We start from the raw sequence: 25,044 nt of genomic DNA, 5'->3' as shown, positions 1-25,044 counted from the left end.
AATTGTCCTTCAATTTCATGCTTAAAGAAACTGATAATTATAAAAAAGAAGATGTGGTATGATTGCCAATGAGATAACTCTCAATAAGAGATTAAAATGACACAGACACTGACAACTATAGGTAATTTTTTGTTCTTGATGGTATGATAAGTTGTACATGTTTGTCTGTCAGTGTTCATCTGAACTTGACCTCATTTTCATGGAAACATTTTTGTGTTCGGTCTTTTTCTCAAATGACTTGAACAAAAACATGATAGAATAACTTTATTTGTGGTATGGACTGATTGCAAGATGTAAATAACTGTTTCATGGTTCATTGATAAGATTGAGTTTATGGGATACCTGAAGTAAAACTTTTATCGTAAAGACTTTAAAATTTCAGCATTTCCAATCTTGTTTTTCATTGAGTAATTTGTTATATCTATATTTTAGATATTATATAATTTTTATCTGCTTCATGTTTTCTTGATATAATTCATGTTCGCCATTTATAAGTTTTCATTCATTGGCCAGGACATATATACAAATTCATATTTTGCCAGGACACATCAATGAAAATGTGTGAATGTTTGACTGTAAGAACTTTTTTTATTAGATTTCCAGGCCAGAAGCCAGATGTAGTTTTCTCATTACATGACAAACTGGTAAAGATTGGTGATACTACACAAAGTCCTAAGGACCATAAAATGGTTTTAACAGGTCTGGGGAATCAGAACTTGGTTGTATTCTCTGAGACCCCACCAATGATAACAGCAGGTTGGTAGTCCATAAACAGGTTTGGGGAATCAGAACTTGGTTGTATTCTCTGAGACCCCACCAATGATAACAGCAGGTTGGTAGTCCATTAACAGGTTTGGGGAATCAGAACTTGGTTGTATTCTCTGAGACCCCACCAATGATAACAGCAGGTTGGTAGTCCATAAACAGGTCTGGGGAATCAGAACTTGGTTGTATTCTCTGAGACCCCACCAATGATAACAGCAGGTTGGTAGTCCATAAACAGGTCTGGGGAATCAGAACTTGGTTGTATTCTCTGAGACCCCACCAATGATATAACAGCAGGTTGGTAGTCCATAAACAGGTCTGGGGAATCAGAACTAGTTTGTATTCTCTGAGACCCCACCAATGATAACAGCAGGTTGGTAGTCCATAAACAGGTCTGGGGAATCAGAACTTGGTTGTATTCTCTGAGACCCCACCAATGATAACAGCAGGTTGGTAGTCCATTAACAGGTCTGGGGAATCAGAACTTGGTTGTATTCTCTGAGACCCCACCAATGATAACAGCAGGTTGGTAGTCCATTAACAGGTCTGGGGAATCAGAACTTGGTTGTATTCTCTGAGACCCCACCAATGATAACAGCAGGTTGGTAGTCCATAAACAGGTCTGGGGAATCAGAACTTGGTTGTATTCTCTGAGACCCCACCAATGATAACAGCAGGTTGGTAGTCCATAAACAGGTCTGGGGAATCAGAACTTGGTTGTATTCTCTGAGACCCCACCAATGATAACAGCAGGTTGGTAGTCCATAAACAGGTCTGGGGAATCAGAACTTGGTTGTATTCTCTGAGACCCCACCAATGATAACAGCAGGTTGGTAGTCCATAAACAGGTCTGGGGAATCAGAACTTGGTTGTATTCTCTGAGACCCCACCAATGATAACAGCAGGTTGGTAGTCCATTAACAGGTCTGGGGAATCAGAACTTGGTTGTATTCTCTGAGACCCCACCAATGATAACAGCAGGTTGGTAGTCCATTAACAGGTCTGGGGAATCAGAACTTGGTTGTATTCTCTGAGACCCCACCAATGATAACAGCAGGTTGGTAGTCCATAAACAGGTCTGGGGAATCAGAACTTGGTTGTATTCTCTGAGACCCCACCAATGATAACAGCAGGTTGGTAGTCCATTAACAGGTCTGGGGAATCAGAACTTGGTTGTATTCTCTGAGACCCCACCAATGATAACAGCAGGTTGGTAGTCCATTAACAGGTCTGGGGAATCAGAACTTGGTTGTATTCTCTGAGACCCCACCAGTGATAACAGCAGGTTGGTAGTCCATTAACAGGTCTGGGGAATCAGAACTAGTTTGTATTCTCTGAGACCCCACCAATGATAACAGCAGGTTGGTAGTCCATTAACAGGTCTGGGGAATCAGAACTTGGTTGTATTCTCTGAGACCCCACCAATAATAACAGCAGGTTGGTAGCCCATTAACAGGTCTGGGGAATCAGAACTTGGTTGTATTCTCTGATACCCCACCAGTGATAACAGCAGGTTGGAAGTCCATTAACAGGTCTGGGGGATCAGAACTTGGTTGTATTCTCTGAGACCCCACCAGTGATAACAGCAGGTTGGTAGTCCATTAACAGGTCTGGGGAATCAGAACTTGTTTGTATTCTCTGAGACCCCACCAATGATAACAGCAGGTTGGTAGTCAATAAACAAAGTTTTTATGGAGCAAAATGTATAGCTTTTAATAATAGTAGCCCATGGAAGCTGATAATGGCAGCAATAAATGTATTAAAATTCTGTACTATAGAATGAAAAACCTAGAGCTATTTGTGTAAATTAATTAAATATAGGAACACTATAGTTTCAATGAAAAATGGATAAACCACTTAGTAGAGGTAGGTCAATGATAGTTGATATGCAGTTGTATTAGCATTTGCATGTCTTGTTTCTAAAGAGATTACTGTGTAATTTGGCCCTGTCCCTCTGTAATGGTCTTTTGACTTTAATAACTTTACATGTATTAGTTTGTGTCTAGATCGGTTTCATAAGGTGAACCACTAGTGGTACATGTAGGTCAATAATATTTGGTGTGCATTTATATTAGCATTGGCATTTCTCATTTCCGTTAAGTTATTCAATAGTGATGAGATGTTTATATTGGAAAGTTTTCAGATCTTTTCAGATGCCTAGAGCTCATTCCTGTTTCCCTTATTTTTTATTACAAGTGGTGGAATGCTTAGCACAACATGTGCATTATCATTTTATAGTTGTGAATATTTGGACAGGATAGGTTTTCAAAAATATCAACTCTAGTGTCCTAGCAAGCTTCCCTCTGCCCTTAATGTGCACTCTTTGTCCATTTTGTCCTCCCATATTGGTGATTGTTTCCTGAAAAATATTTTTGAAACAACTTTGACCCATCTAACAATCGTTTATTTCAAAATTTTAGCAACTCTACACTTTTAGAATAGTGAACTTAACTTAATTAATTGTTAGATTTATCATTGGTATAGACTATTCTGAAAGGAATGAAATTTTAATTTAGCTGATAAGTTATTAATGATTTCACTGAAAAATCTTTCAGACAATTAAGGATTTTTACATAAATAAAACACAGTTCTTCAGACTGAATGTAGGTTGAGATTTGAAATAATTGTTACAGAGTCAATACATTGTAAAATGATAGACCAGATGTCAAAAGAAGGTGAAGTTAAAAAATAAATTGAGATCATAGGATTTGTTCATGTTCACTCACCACTGTTTATAAAAATGCGTTAAAACACAACTTCTCCCACCCAAAATATATTTAAAACAATTCTGTACAATTGCTGTTGCCTTGATTTAGATAATGAACATTGTTTATTTGTTCTTTGTAGATTCTGGTGCTAAACCTGACCATTTAGTTGGTAAGTAAAATTGAGAATGGAAATGGGGAATGTGTCAAAGAGACAACAACCCGACCAAATAAAAAAACAACAGCAGAGGGTCACCAACAGGTCTTCAATGTAGCGAGAAATTCCCGCACCCGGAGGCGTCCTTCAGCTGGCCCCTAAACAAATATATACTAGTCCAGTGATAATGAACGCCATACTAATTTCCAAATTGTACACAAGAAACTAAAATTAAAATAATACAAGACTAACAAAGGCCAGAGGCTCCTGACTTGGGACAGGCGCAAAAATGCGGCGGGGTTAAACATGTTTGTGAGATCTCAACCCTCCCCCTATACCTCTAACCAATGTAGAAAAGTAAACGCATGTCTATAACAAAGTACATACCGGTAAAATGATCACCTAGTTTGTAAGCGTAAATCACAAAGTACATGTACATACTTGTAAAATAATGATAATCTAGTTGATGTGATAATGAATTTTCAAAATCCTGTTGCTACCAGCCTAACAATTTTGTTTATTGTCATGGTGTAATAATGAAATGATATCATAGGGCTTACAATTTGAAATGAAATGAAGTTTGGCATTAATAGTGAAAGAAGAATTTCATTATTAAAAGAAACATAAAACAAATATTTGTATGTTGTCACAGTTTTTGTCGAGCCTGCGACTTTAGTTGCAGAAAGCTCGACATAGGGATAGTGATCCGGCGGTGGCTCCGGCGGTGGCTCCGGCGGTGGCTACGGCGGGGGCGGTGTTAGCTCACTTCTTAAAATCTTTATATTTTAGAAGGTGGAAGACCTGGATGCTTCATACTTTGTATATAGATGCCTCATGTTACGAAGTTTCCGTCAGTCACATGTCCAATGTCCTTGACCTCATTTTCATGGTTCAGTGACAACTTGAACAAAAAGTTAAGATTTTTTGTAATGTTAAATTCTCTCTTATTATAAGTAAGAGGATAACTATATTTGGTATGTGAGTACCTTGCAAGGTCCTCATACCCGTCAGACAGTTTTCACTTGACTTCGACCTTATTTCATGGATCAGTGAACAAGGTTAAGTTTTGGTGGTCAAGTCCATAACTCGGATACTATAAGCAATAGGTCTTGTATATTTGGTGTATGGAAGGACTGTAAGGTGTACATGTCCAACTGGCAGGTGTCATCTGACCTTGACCTCATTTTCATGGTTCAGTGGTTATAGTTAAGTTTTTGTGTTTTGGTCTGTTTTTCTTATACTGTATGCAATAGGTTTACTATATTTGGTGTATGGAAGGACTAAGGTTTACATGTCCAACTAGCAGGTGTCATCTGACATTGACCTCATTTTCATGGTTCAGTGGTTATAGTTAAGTTTTTGTGTTTTGGTCTGTTTTTCTTATACTGTATGCAATAGGTTTAGTATATTCGGTGTATGGAAGGACTGTAAGGTGTACATGTCCATCTAGCAGGTGTCATCTGACATTGATCTCATTTTCATGGTTCAGTGGTTATAGTTAAGTTTTTGTGTTTTAGTCTGTTTTTCTTATACTGTATGCAATAGGTTTAATATATTTCGTGTATGAAATGATTGTAAGGTGTACATGTCTAGCTGGCAGATATCATCTGACATTGACCTCATTTTCATGGTTCAGTGGTCAAAGTTAAGTTTTTGAGTTTAGGTCTTTTTTTCTCATTTTATATGCAATAGGTCAGCTATATTTGATGTAAGCAAATATTTTATGATCTATATGTCAGTCGCACAAGTTTTATTTGACCTACACCTCCTTTTCATGGTTCATTGCTCAGTGTTAAGTATTTGTGTTTTGGTATTTTTTCTTAATCTATAAGCAATAGGTCAACTATATTTGTTGTATGGGAGAATTGTTAGCTATTCATGTCTGCCTGGCATTGTCCATCTGACCTTGACCTCATTTCATGTGGTTCATTGGTCAATGTTTAGTTTTCTTGGTTAATGTTAAGTTTATGTGACAGTTGTAATAAAGCTTTATATTTAGGACTATCAACATAATATCAATGATTAGTAAAGAAGGCGAGACATTTCAGCGTGTGCACTCTTGTTAGATGTAAGAAGATGTGGAATTAGTGCCAATGAGACAACTTTCCATCTAAGTCAAAATTTGTAAAAGAAAAACAATTATAGGTACAGTCTTCAACACGGAGCTTTGGCTCACACCAATCATATATGCCTATATACATTTGGACATGGATGTTGGTAAACATTTTTGAACGTAGATTACTTGCATAATGAATAAAGGGACATTTTTGTAAACATTTTTTTTATGCCCCACCTACGATAGTAGAGGGGCATTATGTTTTCTGGTCTGTGGCTCCGTTCGTCTGTGCGTCCGTCTGTTCAGGTTAAAGTTTTTGGTCAAGGTAGTTTTTGATGAAGCTGAAGTCCAATCAACTTGAAACTTAGTAGACTTGTTTCTTATGTTATGATCTTTCTAATTTTAAAGCCAAATTAGACTTTTGACCCCAATTTCACGGTCCACTGAACATAGAAAATGAAAGTGGGAGTTTCAGGTTAAAGTTTTTGGTCAAGGTAGTTTTTGGTGAAGCTGAAGTCCAATCAACTTGAAACTTAGTAAACTTGTTGCTTATGATATAATCTTTTTAATTTTGAAGCCAAATTAGACTTTTGACCCCAATTTCATGGTCCACTAAACATAGAAAATGAAAGTGGGAGTTTCAGGTTAAAGTTTTTGGTCAAGGTAGTTTTTGATAAAATTGAAGTCCAATCAACTTGAAACTTAGTACATATGTTCCCTATAGTATAATCTTTCTAATTTTAATACCAAATTAGATTATTACCCAATTTCACGGTCCATGGAACATGGAAAAGGATAGTGCGAGTGGGGCATCCGTGTACTTTGGACACATTCTTGTTCAGAAATATTTTTAATATATTCTTTAAATTAAGCATTATATCACATACATTTTATTAATTTATTTTTATTTAAAAACACTGAACGCCAACTGACTTACAAATATGTGAAAAATGACTATACAACTCACAAGAAACCTGCAAATATATTCACTATAGCTCATCAAATTGGCCATTTTTTTTGGCATGATATATGTAAATCAAGTAATTTTTTGAAATACATATATTTTGAAATTTAAAATTTTATAAGAGCTTTATGATTAAACCAATGAAAGGCTCTTCTATATAAACAGAAACGAACACAGAGAAGCCTCCAATGCACTTGAAAATCTCAACTATGTGTTCTCTTTGTACCATGTATGTTTTTATGAAACAACCCTTAATTTCTGTATTGCATTAACATAACTTTTAGATAACTTTAAAACTGTAGGTACAATTCTATCATAATTTAAATAAATTTTTGAATTTTAATCTCGATTTTTGGGAAACAAGCTTGATAATCTATTATAGTTTGTTATTTTTAAAGATCTTTCCTCGTCTTACAATATGACTTAAGATACGAAACAAAAGTTGTATCAATTTCTTTCAGAATGTATAAAGAAACTGAACTATTTTCTCATTTAATTACAGATAAATTAGGAATTGAGGGAAAAGTTATTCAGAGGGCAGAGTGTCGACCTATAGCAGATAACAACTACCTGAAATTAAAAAGGTATATTTCTTCTGGGTTATTTTGAGTACATTTGTATTATCATAGTACACAAAAAATGCAGAAACTATTCCTCCATAAAGCCATTTCAAAACAGATGGAAACAATTCAATACTATTATTACCTGTACAGCATTTTGTACAGTGCTTGGCCAAACATATTTTGCTATATATTTGATAGGAAAACACATTTTTTTTCAAAAAATATTTGAAGACATTTATTGATGGATTTTTACAAACCAGGTGTTAAAAGACAGAGTTCTAAAGTTTATTCATTCGTTATTTTATGCTCCTTGGTCAGGTTGTTGTCTCTTTGACACATTCTCAATTTCCATTCCCTTTTCTATTGTTTATTTGTTCAATAGATCTATTCATGTTTGGTCAAAGTTTTGTCATCAATAATTTTCGTATTCTCTTAATGAGAACATGTACAATAATTTTTACAATTTAACTTGGCTGAAATGTATAACAAATGTTTATGAACATAAAATAATACTTGTGTTTATATCATCAGAAATCGAAAATGCTTTACTATAAAAATATAACCGAATACACAAATAAGCTGGTGCCAATTTGGCATCTATTGGTACTAGGTTGATTAAAATGTCTCCACATTATGTTTTGTTTTACATGAAATATGTAGGTCAATTGTAATTGTCTCCCCTGGAAATCATGCTAAGAAGTTGCACTTCTGTAAATATAGACAAGCAATTCCTCATACATACTCCTTTTACTGCTAAAACTGTGCCACTTTTACAATGAAGTTTTATAATAAGATTATATCATTAATGGAAAGTTTATATGCATTAATATTTTTTAGCAAAAGTTAAAACATAGTTGTTGCATATTTTCAACATTTATATGCCTTAAACTTTTAAGAGTTTATACTTATTCTGCAATTCTGTACTACTCCTCCCTTTAATTAGTTTTCATGAGAATTTGGTTTGTCTGCTATTTATATATGTTATTAAGACGAGTGGTTTGTGAAGCAGCTAGATTTACAAAATATAACTTATAAGAGACCAAATGCTTGTGAAGTGGTTAATGAAATGAATACAAAAAGAACAGATTGATATAATAATGAAAATTAAAAGGCAGTATTGAGGATGAGATTGAGAGCAGTGCACCTGAGATATTAAACTGTTCCCATTTCTTCTTCAAAGTAGCTAACTTTAATGTAGAGAGCAAACTATTTGTATGAATTTTGGTTTAAAGAAAGTCAATTTATAACTAAGTGTTTTGAAAGTACAGGAAAACTTAAATACATTGTACTCAAGAAATTTAAAATATGTATAAAAAGAAACAAGAACAATGACCCAATTATTTGATATTATTTCATACAGTTATTAAAGTGTTGGGATAAATGGTTGTTATAACATCAGTGACTTTGTCAAACCACCATAGAATGTTATGATTATTTTTTTGAAAAATTCCTAATTAGCTATTACTCAGCAATCATCTTTAAAAAAAAAAAAATCTGTACAGAAAGCAAAACAAATTCAAACATAAAGCAACACAAATCCAAACATAAAGCAACACAAATCCAAACATAAAGCAAAACAAATCCAAACATAAAGCAAAACAAATTCAAACATAAAGCAACACAAATCCAATCATAAAGCAACACAAATCCAAACATAAAGCAACACAAATCCAAACATAAAGCAACACAAATCCAATCATAAAGCAACACAAATCCAAACATAAAGCAAAACAAATTCAAACATAAAGCAACACAAATCCAAACATAAAGCAACACAAATCCAAACATAAAGCAACACAAATCCAAACATAAAGCAAAACAAATTCAAACATAAAGCAACACAAATCCAAACATAAAGCAAAACAAATTCAAACATAAAGCAACACAAATCCAATCATAAAGCAACACAAATCCAAACATAAAGCAACACAAATTCAAACATAAAGCAACACAAATCCAAACATAAAGCAACACAAATCCAAACATAAAGCAAAACAAATTCAAACATAAAGCAACACAAATCCAAACATAAAGCAACACAAATCCAAACATAAAGCAACACAAATCCAAACATAAAGCAACACAAATTCAAACATAAAGCAACACAAATCCAAACATAAAGCAAAACAAATTCAAACATAAAGCAACACAAATCCAATCATAAAGCAACACAAATCCAAACATAAAGCAACACAAATTCAAACATAAAGCAACACAAATCCAAACATAAAGCAACACAAATCCAAACATAAAGCAAAACAAATTCAAACATAAAGCAACACAAATCCAAACATAAAGCAACACAAATCCAAACATAAAGCAACACAAATTCAAACATAAAGCAACACAAATCCAAACATAAAGCAAAACAAATTCAAACATAAAGCAACACAAATCCAATCATAAAGCAACACAAATCCAAACATAAAGCAACACAAATTCAAACATAAAGCAACACAAATCCAAACATAAAGCAACACAAATCCAAACATAAAGCAAAACAAATCCAAACATAAAGCAAAACAAATTCAAACATAAAGCAACACAAATCCAAACATAAAGCAACACAAATCCAATCATAAAGCAACACAAATCCAATCTTTAAGCACACTTAATTCTACAAAACAATCATCACTTTAAAACTGAGCAGAACTTTTGTGTAGATTAAATTATTTTTTCAAATGCAGGTATTTTTAAACGCAATATGGAGTATAATGAATATATATGTTATAAGGGTCATAGACTTAAGGATAGAAATTCCTTGATGAAAGGACATGTAATTAGTGATCTCTGACTATGTGAACTTTGGCTTGAAGAGTTTTGCAGACTAAACGTTAAGTAAGATGTTTGTGAATAGAAAGATTGTTATCGGTATATGTAGGAATGGAAATTTTTGGTTATATCAGAAGAGTACTAAACAAATATCATTACACCATCATGACACCATTATCACACCATCATGACAAGTGTAAGTATTAGATAAACAACCTTACTCTAGCCCAGCATTGGATTCATGTTTTAAAGTAAGTGTCCTGTAAAATACAGATTCAAATGAGGTATTGGATGAAACATTGCCATTGTATTTAAGCTAAAGAAAGAAGGTCAATGGAGTCACAAGGGGACAATACCTATACAACGATTGACATTACAAGGCTGCCAATTTGCCAGTGTCGTAGCAGTTGTTATGTACATGTATTGTTATAAAAAAGACTTTTAGAACTTACCAAGCTTTTCTTTCTTTTTTTTTTTAGACTGCAAGTGGAGGCACAGAATAAGCCAAAAAGGGAAGTAATTCAGATTTCAGAAGTAGTTAATGCATACAAGCCAATCAGCGATCATAAGTTTAATGTAAGTTTATTTCATTAGATTTTAGAAATAGTTATTTATTTAGTATTTATTGGTTATTGTTTAGTGAATAATTTTAAAGCTGTGGGTCTTTTTATTGCTGATATGTAGATTATTTGTCAATACAAAACTTGCATTGTCCTCAAATTAGCTTAATAAATATTCTTATAATGATAAAAAACTGGCATTAAAGTTGAACTAAATCTCAGTGAGATGATAAAACTATGATTACTAAGTGTCTGAGAACCACAGTTTTAAATTCGGTGTTAATTAAAAAAAGGAGTGACCACTTTTTGTAGGATTTTCTCATTATGGTTTGAATGTGCTTTCAAAGATGAAATAAGGGAGCTGTACGTTGTTTCTTATCAACTTAGTTTTCACGTACAAAAATGTGATTGAAATTAACATTTGACAGATTGAACACAACCAAAAGTTGAAGAATGAAGGAAAAAGACTGAGAGATTCCAAAGATGTTGTTATGGAGAAGTTGTTTGCAGCCTTTGAGAAACATCAGTATTACAATGTTAAAGATTTAGTACGGGTGACTAATCAACCAATTGTAAGTATAATAGTTATCACCTTGCAAAAAAAGTTTTAAGGGGTATGTAGGAATCAGTCTGTCTTTCTGTCTGGACCAACTCCTTGATGCATTTTTTGATTCATCTCAAATTTAGTAGAATGAAAGTTCATGATATGCAAACATTTGCAAGTGAAGAAATTTTTATTTTGATTATTTTGTAGGGATGTCAAAAGATCTGAAATTTAATACTCAGATACTCGGTCATGATACTCGTGAGAACTTATGAATCTTAAACGTCTATTCAAAAGTTAAGATTTTTAGGTTGGATGCAGTTTTTTTGTTATTACCTTTCATAAACATATAAACGAAAGACAAACATACTACAAACATAGCTTGGTTCTCTGTTTTTTTGTGTCAATTAAAAAATGAATTACCGACTGTCGTTATTACAAATAACCTTTCATAATAACAATTATTGTTTGTGTTCGTGTTCATGAACGAAATTGCAATAAAGTCTGACAAAGTAGACAGTATAAGAATCATCTGTTCCTGAGGAGTTGGTATCTTTTATAGTACGACTTGTTCATCAATTTGCCAACAACAATATTAGACTTCAAATTACTTTTGCATTTTCGTGTTGCTCAGTCTTACTTTTTCTGTGTTGGTTTTTTTTGCACTTTTTTTTTTAACTATGACGTTGTCAGTTTATATCCGGCTTTTGGATTTGAATGTCGCTCTCGTACTTTCGCCTATCTTTAAATTGTAAATAAAACAGTTATAGTTTCAAATAAAGAGTAATTAAATTAATTTAATCGTACCTTTCATACCAATCACATTTACATAGAAGTCTTGATAAACAAACAAAGGTAAGTTTTTACGGCTTGTGATGCATTGATTATTAATCCATGAAAGTGTTGATCCATGTACACACACAGTTAAAAATGTCTCTTATCAGTTGTGTAGGGTTCACCGCAGGTCACTTTAATTTTGTTCTTGTTTAGAAATATGATCTGGTCAACAATTTCAGACGAAAGACTGTTTGACTTTTTATTTTTTGTTACAAGTTGTGCACTTGAAAACATTCCCTTGGAAGGAAGGGACTTTGCTGGTACTGCTATTACATACATATTTATGATATGGTAGCCTCAGATAAACATATTTATGTTGTAAATTGATTTCATTTAGAATTACGAAGGGGATATTTAAACGGAACTAAAGAGAGTGGAAATGTGAAGAGATATATCAAAAAGTGTATAACAGGCAAACGAGTATCCGAGTACTAAAACTGTACTCGAGTACTCGTTGCCATCCCTATTATTTTGTCCAAAATTATGTCCCTTTCACATTTGAAAATTTGTCCCTTTTCAAAACCAGTCTTGTCATTGTACAATGTTGCAATTCCTACAAGGTTTATTTCATTTACATGATACTTTGTACATTGTAAAATCCTAATATGGATGTGCATGTGGGTAAGATTTTCAAGTTCATGAAGATTTTATTTTATGCTACGGTTGTAGACTCGTGCAGAGGGGGCATCAAGTTTGACCCTAGTCCATACAGACATCCCAAAATTGTTTTCTGTTCTCTTTAAATTAACTTTAGTTTGCCTCAACCAAGTGTTATGAAATTTATACACAATGCTAATTACCACAAAACAGTGGAACAAGTTTGAAATTTTGTAGTGTCATTTTTACCGTTCTAGATTAATGCCCCTTGACAAATGGAAAAGCTGCTGAATTTTTCTTTCCCGTTCTCTAACATAAGTTTACCTCTACCAAATAATATGAAAGCTTAACACATTGCTTATTAGCACAAAACACAGATCAAGTTTGAATTTAGGGGCGTCACTTTTATTGTTCTTGAGTTTTGCACCTTATTAAATAGGAAAATTGTTAAATGTTTCATTTCTGTTCTCTAACTTAAGTTTAATTTGCCCAAAATAAATCTTATGAAACTTATAAACAAAGCTTATAACCACAAAACCAGATCGGGTACAAATTTGAGCTATTTTCCTAATGCATCTAGTTTAAAGGTTTAGTTGGCTTGCCTACTTTATTTGTAGAAATGTTTGCTCAAGCATCCAATACCATAATACAAGCTGACGCCCCATCTATCTATTGGTGACAGATGTCAATCTTAATTACTATGCTTGGGCAAAGATTTATACAAGCAAAGCAAGCAATCCAACCAAACCTTTAAACTACAAGCATTAGGAAAATAGCTGTAAGGTAGTGTCACTTTTACAGTTCTTGAGTTATGTCCCTCTATAACCTTATATGCATGCAGGGGCATCATCTGTGTCCCATGAACACATTCCTTTTTTGTCGGGATGTATAAGTACCCGGCCACGTCTACTTGTATTTTTGTCCATCTGATGAGTTAAGTCTTTTACAACTGATTTTTATAGTTCGTTCTTATGTTGTACTGTATACCACTGTCCCAGGTTAGGGGGAGTTTTGGGATCCTGCTAACATGTTTAACCCCGCCACATTATTCATGTATGTGCCTGTCCCAAGTCAGGAGCCTGTAATTCAGTGGTTGTCGTTTGTTTATGTGTTACATATTTGTTTTTCGTTCATTTTTTTACATAAATAAGGCCGTTAGTTTTCTCGTTTGAATTATTTTACATTGTCTCTTATCAGGGCCTATTATAGCTGACTAAGCGATATGGGCTTTGCTCATTGTTGAAGGCTGTAAGGTGACCTATAGTTCTTAATGTGTCATTTTGGTCTTTTGTGGATAGTTGTCTCATTGGCAATCATACCACATCTTCTTTTTTATACATTCCCCATTTATTAAGTTATGCTCCTTTGAACTATGTTCTGGTCTAATGAGCTTCTTTTTTTTTTTTAAAGAATGCCTCTATCAACCTAGAATTTTATATGAACTCTATTCCTTGCCCAGAAACACAAACATTCAGACTTCAAATGATACTTTAAGGTGTACAGTTTTTGTCGAGCCTGCAACTTTTGTTGCAGAAAGCTCGACATAGGGATAGTGATCCGGCGGCGGCGGCGGCGGTGTGAGCTCACTTCTTAAAAGCTTTATATTTCAGAAGGTGGAAGACCTGGATGCTTCATACTTTGTATATAGATGCTTCATGTTATGAAGTTTCCGTCAGTCACATGTCCAATGTCCTTGACCTCATTTTCATGGTTCAGTGACCACTTGAAAAAAAAGTTCAAATTTTTTGTAATGTTGAATTCTCTCTTATTTTAAGTAATAGGATAACTATACATGTATTTGTTATGTGCGTACCTTGCAAGGTCCTCATGTCTGTCAGACAGTTTTCACTTGACCTCGACCTCATTTCATGGATCAGTGATCAAGGTTAAGTTTTGGTGGTCAAGTCCATATCTCAGATACTATAAGCAATAGGGCTAGTATATTCGGTGTATGGAAGGACTGTAAGGTGTACATGTCCAACTGGCAGGTGTCATCTGACCTTGACCTCATTTTCATGGTTCAGTGGTTATAGTTAAATTTTTGTGTTTTGGTCTGTTTTTCTCGTACTATATGCAATAGGTCTACTATATTTGTTGTATGGAATGATGGTAAGGTGTTCATGTCTAGCGGGCAGATGTCATCTGATCTTGACCTCATTTTCATGGTTCAGTGGTCAAAGTTAAGTTTTTGAGTTTTGGTCTTTTTATCTAATACTGTATATGCCATAGGTCAACTATATTTGGTGTATGGAAATATTTTATGATCTTTATGTCAGTCGCGCAGGTTTTATTTGACGGTGACCTCATTTTCACGGTTCATTGCACAGTGTTAAGTTTTTGTGTTTTGGTCTATTTTTCTTAAACTATAAGTAATGGGTCAACTATATATGTTGTATAGAAGCATTGTTGGCTGTACATGTCTGCCTGGCATGGTTCATCTGACCTTGACCTCATTTTCAAGGTTCATTGGTCTTTGTTTAGTTATCTTGGTTAATGTTAAGTTTATGAGACAGTTGTAATAAAACTAAGCTTTTTACTTAGGACTATCAACATAATATCAATGATTAGTATAGAAGGCGAGACATTTCAGCGTGTGCACTCTTGTTGTATTTATTAGATAATCTTACTGTTTGAATGAAGTGTACTGTTCAATCTACTAGTTTTATGTCTTTCATTGTCTTCATATGTCTTTAAATTCAAAATTCAGTTATTTTCCCTTTTGTCTGACCTCTTATATGAGTTATATAGCCCTGAGATGATGACTTTTGACCGAGTTATTATCCTATAACTTCAAACTTTTCATAAAAGTTTTATTGTTGTTCATTCATTGTTTCAGATGTTGTCAGATCTTAAAATAATTGAAGTATATCACTTAGTTTCAGATCATATATGAGTTTTGGTCTGGTTAACCTACATTTTATCTCATTATGTCTATTGGACCTACCCGGTAGAATACTTCATTAAATTAATAGTTTTACAGCTTTTACACTGCATTAGATAGATACATTTCATAGGGCCATAGATTAAACAGTGCTTAAGGAAGACATGTTTTTTTTGTAATGACAAACTATTATTACTCTTGCAAACATGTACACTGACAATGAAACAGTACTCGTTCACAGTGTAACACCTTATATGTGATAATTGTCTGTAAATGTATGAATAAATGATAAAATAAATGTTAAAATAAATCAGCAAAATCAATTGAAATACATCAAAAGTGTAAAAACAGGAGGTAAATTCAAACTGACCTAATCCTCATATAAATGTAAATACACGTTGAGGGTCACATATTTGTACAAAAATAGAAAACAACTTTGCACAAGGTCACGTTTTTCTCTGACTGTTTATGACGTCTTTACACTAAATCCATTGGATGTTGGATGTGTATGGATTGATAATTTAGTCTTAGATGCATGATTTTTATATGACTGCAAAAATTGCTAAGTTTTTGGTCGTTATTGGTATCATGTTGGCGTTGTGGTCGTCCGTCATCGGCTGCGTCCGAAGACTTTTGGTTTTCGCACTATAACTTTAGTATAAGTGAAAAGAAATCTATGAAATTTAAACACAAGGTTTATGACCATAAAAGGAAGGTTGGGATTGATTTTGGAAGTTTTGGTTCCAACAGTTTGGGAATTAGGGGCCAAAAAGGGCCCAAATAGGCATTTTCTTGGTTTTCGCACTGGTTTAGGAATTATAGACCAAAAAGGGCCCAAATAAGCATTTTTCTTGGTTTTCACACCATAACTTAAGTATAAGTAAAAAGAAATCTATGAAATTTAAACACAAGGTTTATGACCATAAAAGGAAGGTTGGGATTGATTTTGGGAGTTTTGGTCCCAACAGTTTAGGAATAAGGGGCCCCAAAGGGTCCAAAATTATAACTTTGTTTGAATTCATCAAAAATTGAATAATTGGGGTTCTTTGATATGCCCAATCTAACTGTGTATGTAGATTCTTAATTTTGGTCCCATTTTCAAATTGGTCTACATTAAGGTCCAAAGGGTCCAAAATTAAACTTAGTTTGATTTCAACAAAAATTGAATTCTTGGGGTTTTTTGATATGCTGAATCTAAACATGTACTTAGATTTTTGTTATGGGCCCAGTTTTCAAGTTGGTCCAAATCGTGGTCCAAAATTAAACTTTGTTTGATTTCAACAAAAACAGAATCCTTGGGGTTCTTTGATATGCTGAATCTAAACCTGTATTTAGATTTTTGATTATAGGCCCAGTTTTCAAGTTGGTCCAAATTGCGGTCCAAAATTAAACTTTGTTTGATTTCAACAAAAATTGTATATATGGGGTTCTTTGATATATGCTTCATCTATACCATGTATTTAGATTTTTGATGTTTGGGGCCGGTCATCAGATTGGTCCACATTGAGGTCTAAAGGGTCCAAAATTGAACTTTATTTGATTTCATCAAAAATTGAATTCTTAGGGTTCTTTGATATGCTGAATCTAACCATGTATTTAGATTTTGGATATTGGACCATAATAGGTAATGTCCAATTTAAAGTTTTTTAAGTTTTAAAGTTCTTAGACCACATTCATTATGTGTCAGAAACCTGTGTTGTGTCAACTATTTAATCACAATCCAAATTCAGAGCTGTATCAAGCTTGAATGTTGTGTCCATACTTGCCCCAATGTTCAGGGTTTGAACTCTGCGGTCGTATAAAGCTGCGTCCTGCAGAGCATCTGGTTTTATTAGTTTTTAGTGGTTTTGAACTAGCTGTCAGATAACTGTGAGTACTCTCAGATCTGTTCCTATTGTATTTTTGTTGTTGGGACAGTTGTCTCATTGGCAATCATACTACATCTTCTTTTTTATAATCCTAAATTGTCTTAAAAGATGTAAAAATTTAAATACATGACCATTTTAGTAACAAAAAGTTTCTTTTTACTTTTTAACAAAATGAATTTGTATGAATATTTCAAATAACGTAGTTATGAGGGTGATTTTTAACCGTATTTTCAAAGAAAATATGGGTTATTTATTTGGGGATGTACACTATATCTGATTTTAGAGTCTATAGTTAAACCATATTTAATTTTAGATTTACATTATTGGTTCATGGAAATCAAATTTAAATTATTTCCTTTTGAACAGAAATGGTTTAACTAAGAAGTATTTCATCAAAAATCGAATTCTTGGGGTTCTTAGATATGCTGATTCCAGCAATGTACATATTTTGGATATTGCACCATAATAGGTTAATGTTCAATTTCAAATTTTTCAGTTCTTTGACCACATTTTTTATGGTCACAAACCCATGCTGTATTAAATATTCAATCACAATTCAAATTCAGAGCTGTTTTAAGCTTAAATGCTGTGTCCATACTTACTCAACTGTTCAGGGTCTGACCTCTGCAGGAAAATCCGGTTTGCTGTCTCTCTGACAGCCTCTGGTTAAAGAATGTACTATTTTGTTTTTAAAAAAATCTTTCAATCATATTTTTACCGAAAAATAAACAATACTATATTGTCTCTTCTTTAGCAAAATATTGATAATGCCCCTCAAAAAAATGAATTATTATACGACCGCAAAAATTAAAATTTTTTTGGTCGTATATTGGTATCACGTTGGAGTCGTCGTCGTCCGAATACTTTTAGTTTTCACACTCTTACTTTAGTAAAAGTGAATAGAAATCTATGAAATTTTAACACAAGGTTTATGACCACAAAAGGAAGGTTGAGATTGAATTCGGGAGTTTTGGTCCCAACATTTTAGGAATTAGGGGCCAAAAAGGGCCCAAATAAGCATTTTGTTGGTTTTCGCACTATAACTATAGTTTAAGTAAATAGATATCTTTGAAATTTTGACACAAGGTTTATGACCACCATAGGAAGATTGGGATTGATTTTGGGAGTTTAGGTCCCAACAGTTTAGGAATAAGGGGCCCCAAAGGGTCCAAAATTGAACTTTGTTTGATTTCATCAAAAATTGAATCATTGGGGTTCTTTGATATGCCGAATCTAACTGTGTATGTAGATTCTTATTTTTTTGGTCCCGTTTTAAAATTGGTCTACATTAAGGTCCAAAGGGTCCAAAATTAAACTTAGTTTGATTTTAACAAAAATTGAATCCTTGGGGTTCTTTGATATGCTGAATCTAAAAATGTACTTAGATTTTTTATTATTGGCCCAGTTTTCAAGTTGGTCCAAATCGGGGTCCTAAATTAAACTTTGTTTGATTTCATCAAAAATTGAATAATTGGGGTTCTTTGATATGCCAAATCTAACTGTGTATGTAGATTCTTAATTTTTGGTCCCGTTTTCAAATTGGTCTACATTAAAGTCCAAAGGGTCCAAAATTAAACTAAGTTTGATTTTAACAAAAATTGAATTCTTGGGCTTTTCTGATATGCTGAATCTAAACATGCACTTAGATTTTTGATTATGGGCCCAGTTTTCAAGTTGGTTCAAATCAGGATCCAAAATTATTATATTAAGTATTGTGCAATAGCAAGAAATTTTCAATTGCACAGTATTCAGCAATAGCAAGAAATCTTCAATTGCACAGTATTGTGCAATATCAAGAAATTTTCAATTGCACAGTATTGTGCAATAGCAAATATTTTCAATTGCACAGTATTGCACAATAGCAAGAAATATCTAATTGTGCAATAGCAAGAAATTTTCTCAATTGGAGTTATCTTTCTTTGTCCAGAATAGTAGTTGAATAAACTTAAATCATTGTTTTATACAATATACAATGTATATTCACTTTTACTACCAACTGATCAATTAAAACAATCTTAACCATTCAGTGATAACAAGCACTTTATTTTACATTTTAATATTTTATGATGTATTTAAATTAGTAGTTATTGTTGCAAACTCCATTAGAAATTTGAATTGAGATCAGTTTTGGAAAAAGGGAAAGGAGGATGTGAAAAAAAATGGGGGGGGGGGTTAAATTTTTCTCATTTCAGATTTCATAAATAAAAAGAAAATTTATTCAAACATTTTTTTGAGAGGATTAATATTCAACAGCATAGTGAATTGCTCAAAGGCAAAAAAAATATTTTAAGTTCATTAGACCACATTCATTCTGTGTCAGAAACCTATGCTGTGTCAACTATTTAATCACAATCCAAATTTAGAGCTGAATCCAGCTTGAATGTTGTGTTTATACTTGCCCCAACCGTTCAGGGTTCAACCTCTGCGGTCGTATAAAGCTGCGCCCTGCGGAGCATCTGGTTCTAATATGACATGCTTCTTTTGCTTTGTGAATAAACCCATGCTCTAAATCCAATAAAATTGATTTGCACATGCTTATATTGACTACTGCAGAATAATGAGTTTCATCAAATTGGCATGCATTTCATTTTAAGAATTGAATACTTCTTTTTGTAACTTCATTGGGGTGTAAAAGCGTTGACCAAAGTACATTTGGTATGAAGCGCGGAAGTGCTTCATTCTAAAAATGTGCTCACAGTCAACACTTTTACATCGTGTAATGAATGTTTATTTCAGAAGGACGAAACATTGCTGTTAGCCAGTCAAAATAACTGTATCATAATGAAACATACATCTAATGTAATTTTAAATTAAATTTAACACTTCCAGACTCTTAAATGATGCACATGTTGTTAAAATTTATCATGACTGTAATATGTTGCAATTCGAAATTGTCATATTTGACCTAGATAAGTCAATCGTTCATCCTGGCTGTTCAAAACTCCTCCCTCTAAAAAATCACAATGCCAGTCATTTGCTTGTTTACAAACAAAAAAGGGAGGTTCAATGGAAGATATAAAATAAGAAGATGTGGTATGATTGCCAATGAGATAACTCCACGAGAATGCGAGAGACTAAAATGTCACAGAAATTAACAACTGTAGGTCACTGTACTGCCTTCAACAATGAGCAAAGCCAATACCGCATAATCAGCTATAAAAGGCCCCGAAATGACAATGTAAAACAATTCAAACGAGAAAGCTAACAGCCCCATTTATGTACCTACACAAACGCTCTACGCTTATACACATCAGACATATAAATTTGTTCTAATCAGAATCGAAATAACTGATGCAAGCTATACTTTATTGTAGTTTTAACATGGGTAGGCATTATATTTGTGTTATTTTAGCCCTCACTTTCGCTCGGGCAAAAGTAATCACGAATATAATGCCTACCCATGTTAAAACTACAATAAAGTATAGCTTGCATCAATTATTTCTTAAATAAGAAACACACTCCTAATAGGTTTCATGAAGTATAAATGATGATAGAAATAGGACAATCGTTTTTCTTATACATGCTACATCTGTAGCTATCGTAGCTAGTTTCCTGTAGTAAAGATCACATTTTTACCCTGATTTTTATATTGTGTGCCTTTTATGCTCCACCTACTATAGAAGAGAAGCATTATGATTTTTTGGTCTGTGCATTGGTTCGTCTGTCAGTCTGTTTGTCAGTCTGTCTCGCTTAAGGTTAAAGTTTTTAGTCATGGTGGTTTTTTTATGTAGTTGAAGTCCAATCAACTTGAAACTTAGTACACATGTTCCCTATGATATGATCTTTTCAATTTTAATGCAAAATCAGAGTTTTAACACCAATTTCATTTTCCACTGAACATAGAAAATGATCATGTGAGTGGGGCATCCATGTACTATGGACACAATCTAGCTGTTGGTTATCATTTTAAATGTATTATTAAGTGACTGGTGATTTTCATAATGATATGGGCCTCTTTATTTCTTTACATGCTACATATAGTGTGGAATTACCACTCTGAATGATACAAATTCTTTTTAGTGATAGTTTTCTATTTCATTTGCTGGCTTAAGTAAGCTGCTAACTCCTTTTATAGTTTAACCCATGAGAGTACAAATATAGGTTTATTGAAAAGATCAATGAAACCTATAGAGAAGTTTGTAGTCTTTACAAAATACAGATAAGAGCAACCTCCTTGAATATCGTGAAATGCTTACATACTGTGGATTCGATTTGAATTTTTCGTGGGTACAAATTTTCGAGGATATAAAAGGGAAACTTGTTGTTTTGTGGCTATTTAATTTCAGGGGTTAAACTGACTAATACATTACAACATTGACAATGATATACTTATTCAATCAACCTATTAGTAATAAATAGCCCAGGGTTATCTAGTTATATGTGTGATTGTCATTAATTGATAGTTATAATTAGATTGGAAAATTACAATGTTTATCATTTGTATATCTACTAGACATGATTAGATGTGTATTCACCTCAACTAGCATAGTGTTATTTTAAAACTTTTATCCTCCTTCTAAGAATTGAGACAAAGAAGTATCAGATTTATTTACACATCTAAGCTTTGGTCTTAATCTATTTTAATTTATTATATATACTTTGTAGTAAATACAGATAAATTGTATGTGTAATACAATCAATGGCAAGCGTGCTGTATCAGCCACCCCACCCGTGATGATATCGATATCAGCATGGTTGCAAAAGCTTTATCACACCTTTAATCTGTATGACGTCACGTCATCGATTGCAGTCACTGTTGCAAAGGCTTTATCAAATCCATAATCTGTATGACGTCATGTCAAACCTATAATCTGTATGACGTCATTTCAAACTTCCTTTACTTAACAACAACAACAACAACAATACTTTATTTAAAGAGGGTTACACAGTTAGCTATATAACTAATCTTCCCTGAGGCCCTCATCATGAGAAATCAAACAAAATGCTGTATGACGTCATGTTAAATAAAAAACATCTACTTGAGGTATATGTATACAAGCATTAGCCTTTCAAAAAGGGCTAGTCGACTCTTAGCTGATGAAAATGGAAAGTGCTCTCGCTTTGTAGATTAATTCATTTATAAGAATAGCCACATGCATCAATCAACAAGTTTTACCACACACATGAGGTCACACTTTATGAAGTAGTATATATATATATCGTTTAACGTTGTTGTTTACGAAACTCCAGAAGATTCAACTATTTATAGATAAAAGTTACCTGTGTACCATAATCATGAATATGCATGATTAATGACCAGGCAAAATCTAATTACTAAAATAGAGAGGACAAATCCGATACTCTACAGGATTGAAGGACATTTACTAGGTTGGATTGTCCTAACCAATCAATAAACTTTGATTATTCACGTCTCGTAATATCTTCCAATCAGGTAGCAAGAAAAATTCATGCACTGACTGTCCATCGTTCAATTCTTAATATCAACTCCTAGGAGTCGATAATAATAAAGTGTATATGATATGGCTTTTTCAATATCACACACCATATCAACCCTCAACCAATATAATCCCTCGAGCAGAGCTCTTGGGATTATATTGGTGTCTCGGGTTGATATGGATGCGATATTGAAAAAGCCATATGATATTCTCTATATATTACCTGTTGATGATATAACTCCCTGATGGATTATCAATGCTTGTCTGTACCAAGTCAGACTAAACCATGTGTTGTTAGTTTTTGTATGTTTTTGTTTGTAGTCGTCTGTTGTTTTTTCTCCTTGAGGAGTGGCATGTTTATGTGATCTTTTTCATTATTCCTCTTATCCTTTTAATTATAATTACATATGGTGGTTCTCAAGTACATGTATTGGTAATTTCTTGGGATTGTGTATTTTAGTTATGTTGTGATATTACTATACTTATTATATAGCTATAACTACCTTGTATGGCGCCGTATAGCTTCTACAGTTGGAGTTGTTTGTTGTCCTTTACATCAGGATCACGTCCGTACAGCTAGGCCGATTTGTAACAACTCATTAGTCCGTAGCTTGCCATTCGGAACACTCGGGACTATTCATGTAGCTTGCTTTTGTACCAATGTTCTCCACATTCCTCCCCTTTTTATAAAATGGGCTCTGTAATTTCTTTGAATTCTATAATGTTCTGTTACTCCAAAATATTCTCTTAAATCCAGCAAACTTAGTTTTCTTCTGTTTAAGATGAAATGACTAATATAAATGGTATAGTTACTGAGGTGTATGCCACATTACGAGGCGTTGTGAAATATCATCATTACGGCCGTTAAACTGAATACACATTATACTTATATGCATATACACAAAAATATATAATATTTACAAATCTTATAAGCACATAAGCATTGCAGAAATAATATATGTACACATTTAATTATATGACATTGATAAGTTCAATCGAATGTCTATAGGAAGAACTAAGTATATATCAAATAACGTCGTCCTGGAATATATACATTACACATATAGTCAACTTAAAGATGTAAGGGAGGCAATTCCTTGAATCGTTCCCTTTTTCTCAACAATAGCTTGTCAACACATTTACTTTTATTTTTCAACAATTTCTGCGCATTGTTCATCATCTTAACATTTGGTTTTCTTATTTTTATCAAGGACTTCAGACACCTTTGCCACTTGCTGGAAATTCCTTCCTTACTTAAACCGTTCTTATGTTCTCTACAGACACTGCCTTGGTCTTTTGTTTCTTTGACTTTTATGTCACTCACATACTCATGTGCTGACTTCGTCTTCTTCTTCATCTCCTTCACCTTCTTATTCTGTATCATCTTCTTCACCTCCATATTCTTCTTCTCTCTTTTTGTTGTTAGTGCTTTGTAACTTTCAACTGGCTTCTCCGTTGTGTCAATATTTTGAGATTCTTGAATCGTCTGAGTGGATTTATCAATACATGTTTCAATTGTTTGAGTGGAGTTATATACACCTTTACCAATCTTTCTTTCTGTCGTGTGTTCTATAGTTTTCTGAAAAGGTACATATTCAAGTTCTGTTTCTATTGCAATCTCTACATTTTGACAACAAGGCCTAATTTTTTCATCAACCCTAGTTGGTGTTGCATCCAGTATCCATCGTGATTCTACGCATTTCTTTTGTGTTCCCGGTTGCTCTTTAGTAACGTTGCATCGTTTCTTATCGGTATCTTGAACTACTATCCAATAAAGATGCTTGCGGTTTTTCAGCCTTAAACTTACATCTTTGTTTGACTTGAAAATCCAATTTGGAGCAAGGCAGTCAATAGCATCTGTCAATTCTTCTAATTCAAAAAGTTCCACTTGATTCTTAATATTCTGATTGTTAACTAAATCATCTGATAACCCAATGTTTCCACTTGTTTCTTGTTCATTGTGTCTGTTGATAAATTGGTCGTTGTTGATTCGGTTCAAGCTGATTTTACTGCTTGCACATTCGTCAATCTGTTTACTTTGCATTGTTGTCTCTCTGTTCAATTTATCATTTTCTTTAACATTTGCTTTAACCAAGTCATGAAGTTTTTTCTTCGTCATAAACCCTGTCGTATTTCTACCTAAAGTGCTTTTCTTTACTTTCTTCTTCTCTCTATGTTTGATTTCAACAGCCAACTTTGTAATAGGTTCTTCATTTAATCCTGCTGTATTTTCATCTGTAAGTTTCGTATCCTTTTGCAAAACATCCATCATTGATCCATTTGTACGTGATTCTGTGACGTCTGGAATATCTGCATGGTGTCTATTCAGCTCAAGTTCTTCATACCTGTCCTTCAAATCAAATTCAAAACTTTCTCGCG

At 33.4% G+C, this 25,044-nt stretch overlaps 1 protein-coding gene across 1 annotated transcript in view; it reads left to right on the top strand.

Annotated features, from left to right (window-relative positions):
* The window catches only part of LOC139514517 (general transcription factor IIF subunit 2-like), a 50,531-nt gene that overhangs the window by 4,664 nt on the left and 20,823 nt on the right, over nt 1-25,044 (top strand). The window contains exons 3-7 of the mRNA XM_071303875.1: nt 596-756; nt 3,613-3,642; nt 7,150-7,231; nt 10,462-10,558; nt 10,971-11,114. Of these exons, the coding sequence (XP_071159976.1) occupies nt 596-756; nt 3,613-3,642; nt 7,150-7,231; nt 10,462-10,558; nt 10,971-11,114 (514 nt within the window). The remainder of the gene's footprint in view (nt 1-595; nt 757-3,612; nt 3,643-7,149; nt 7,232-10,461; nt 10,559-10,970; nt 11,115-25,044) is intronic.

This window comes from Mytilus edulis, chromosome 3 (genome assembly GCF_963676685.1).
Source record: "Mytilus edulis chromosome 3, xbMytEdul2.2, whole genome shotgun sequence".
Lineage (NCBI taxonomy): Eukaryota > Metazoa > Mollusca > Bivalvia > Mytilida > Mytilidae > Mytilus > Mytilus edulis.
The sequence above is the reverse complement of the archived record's forward strand: the minus strand, read 5'-3'. Positions and strand labels throughout refer to the sequence as shown.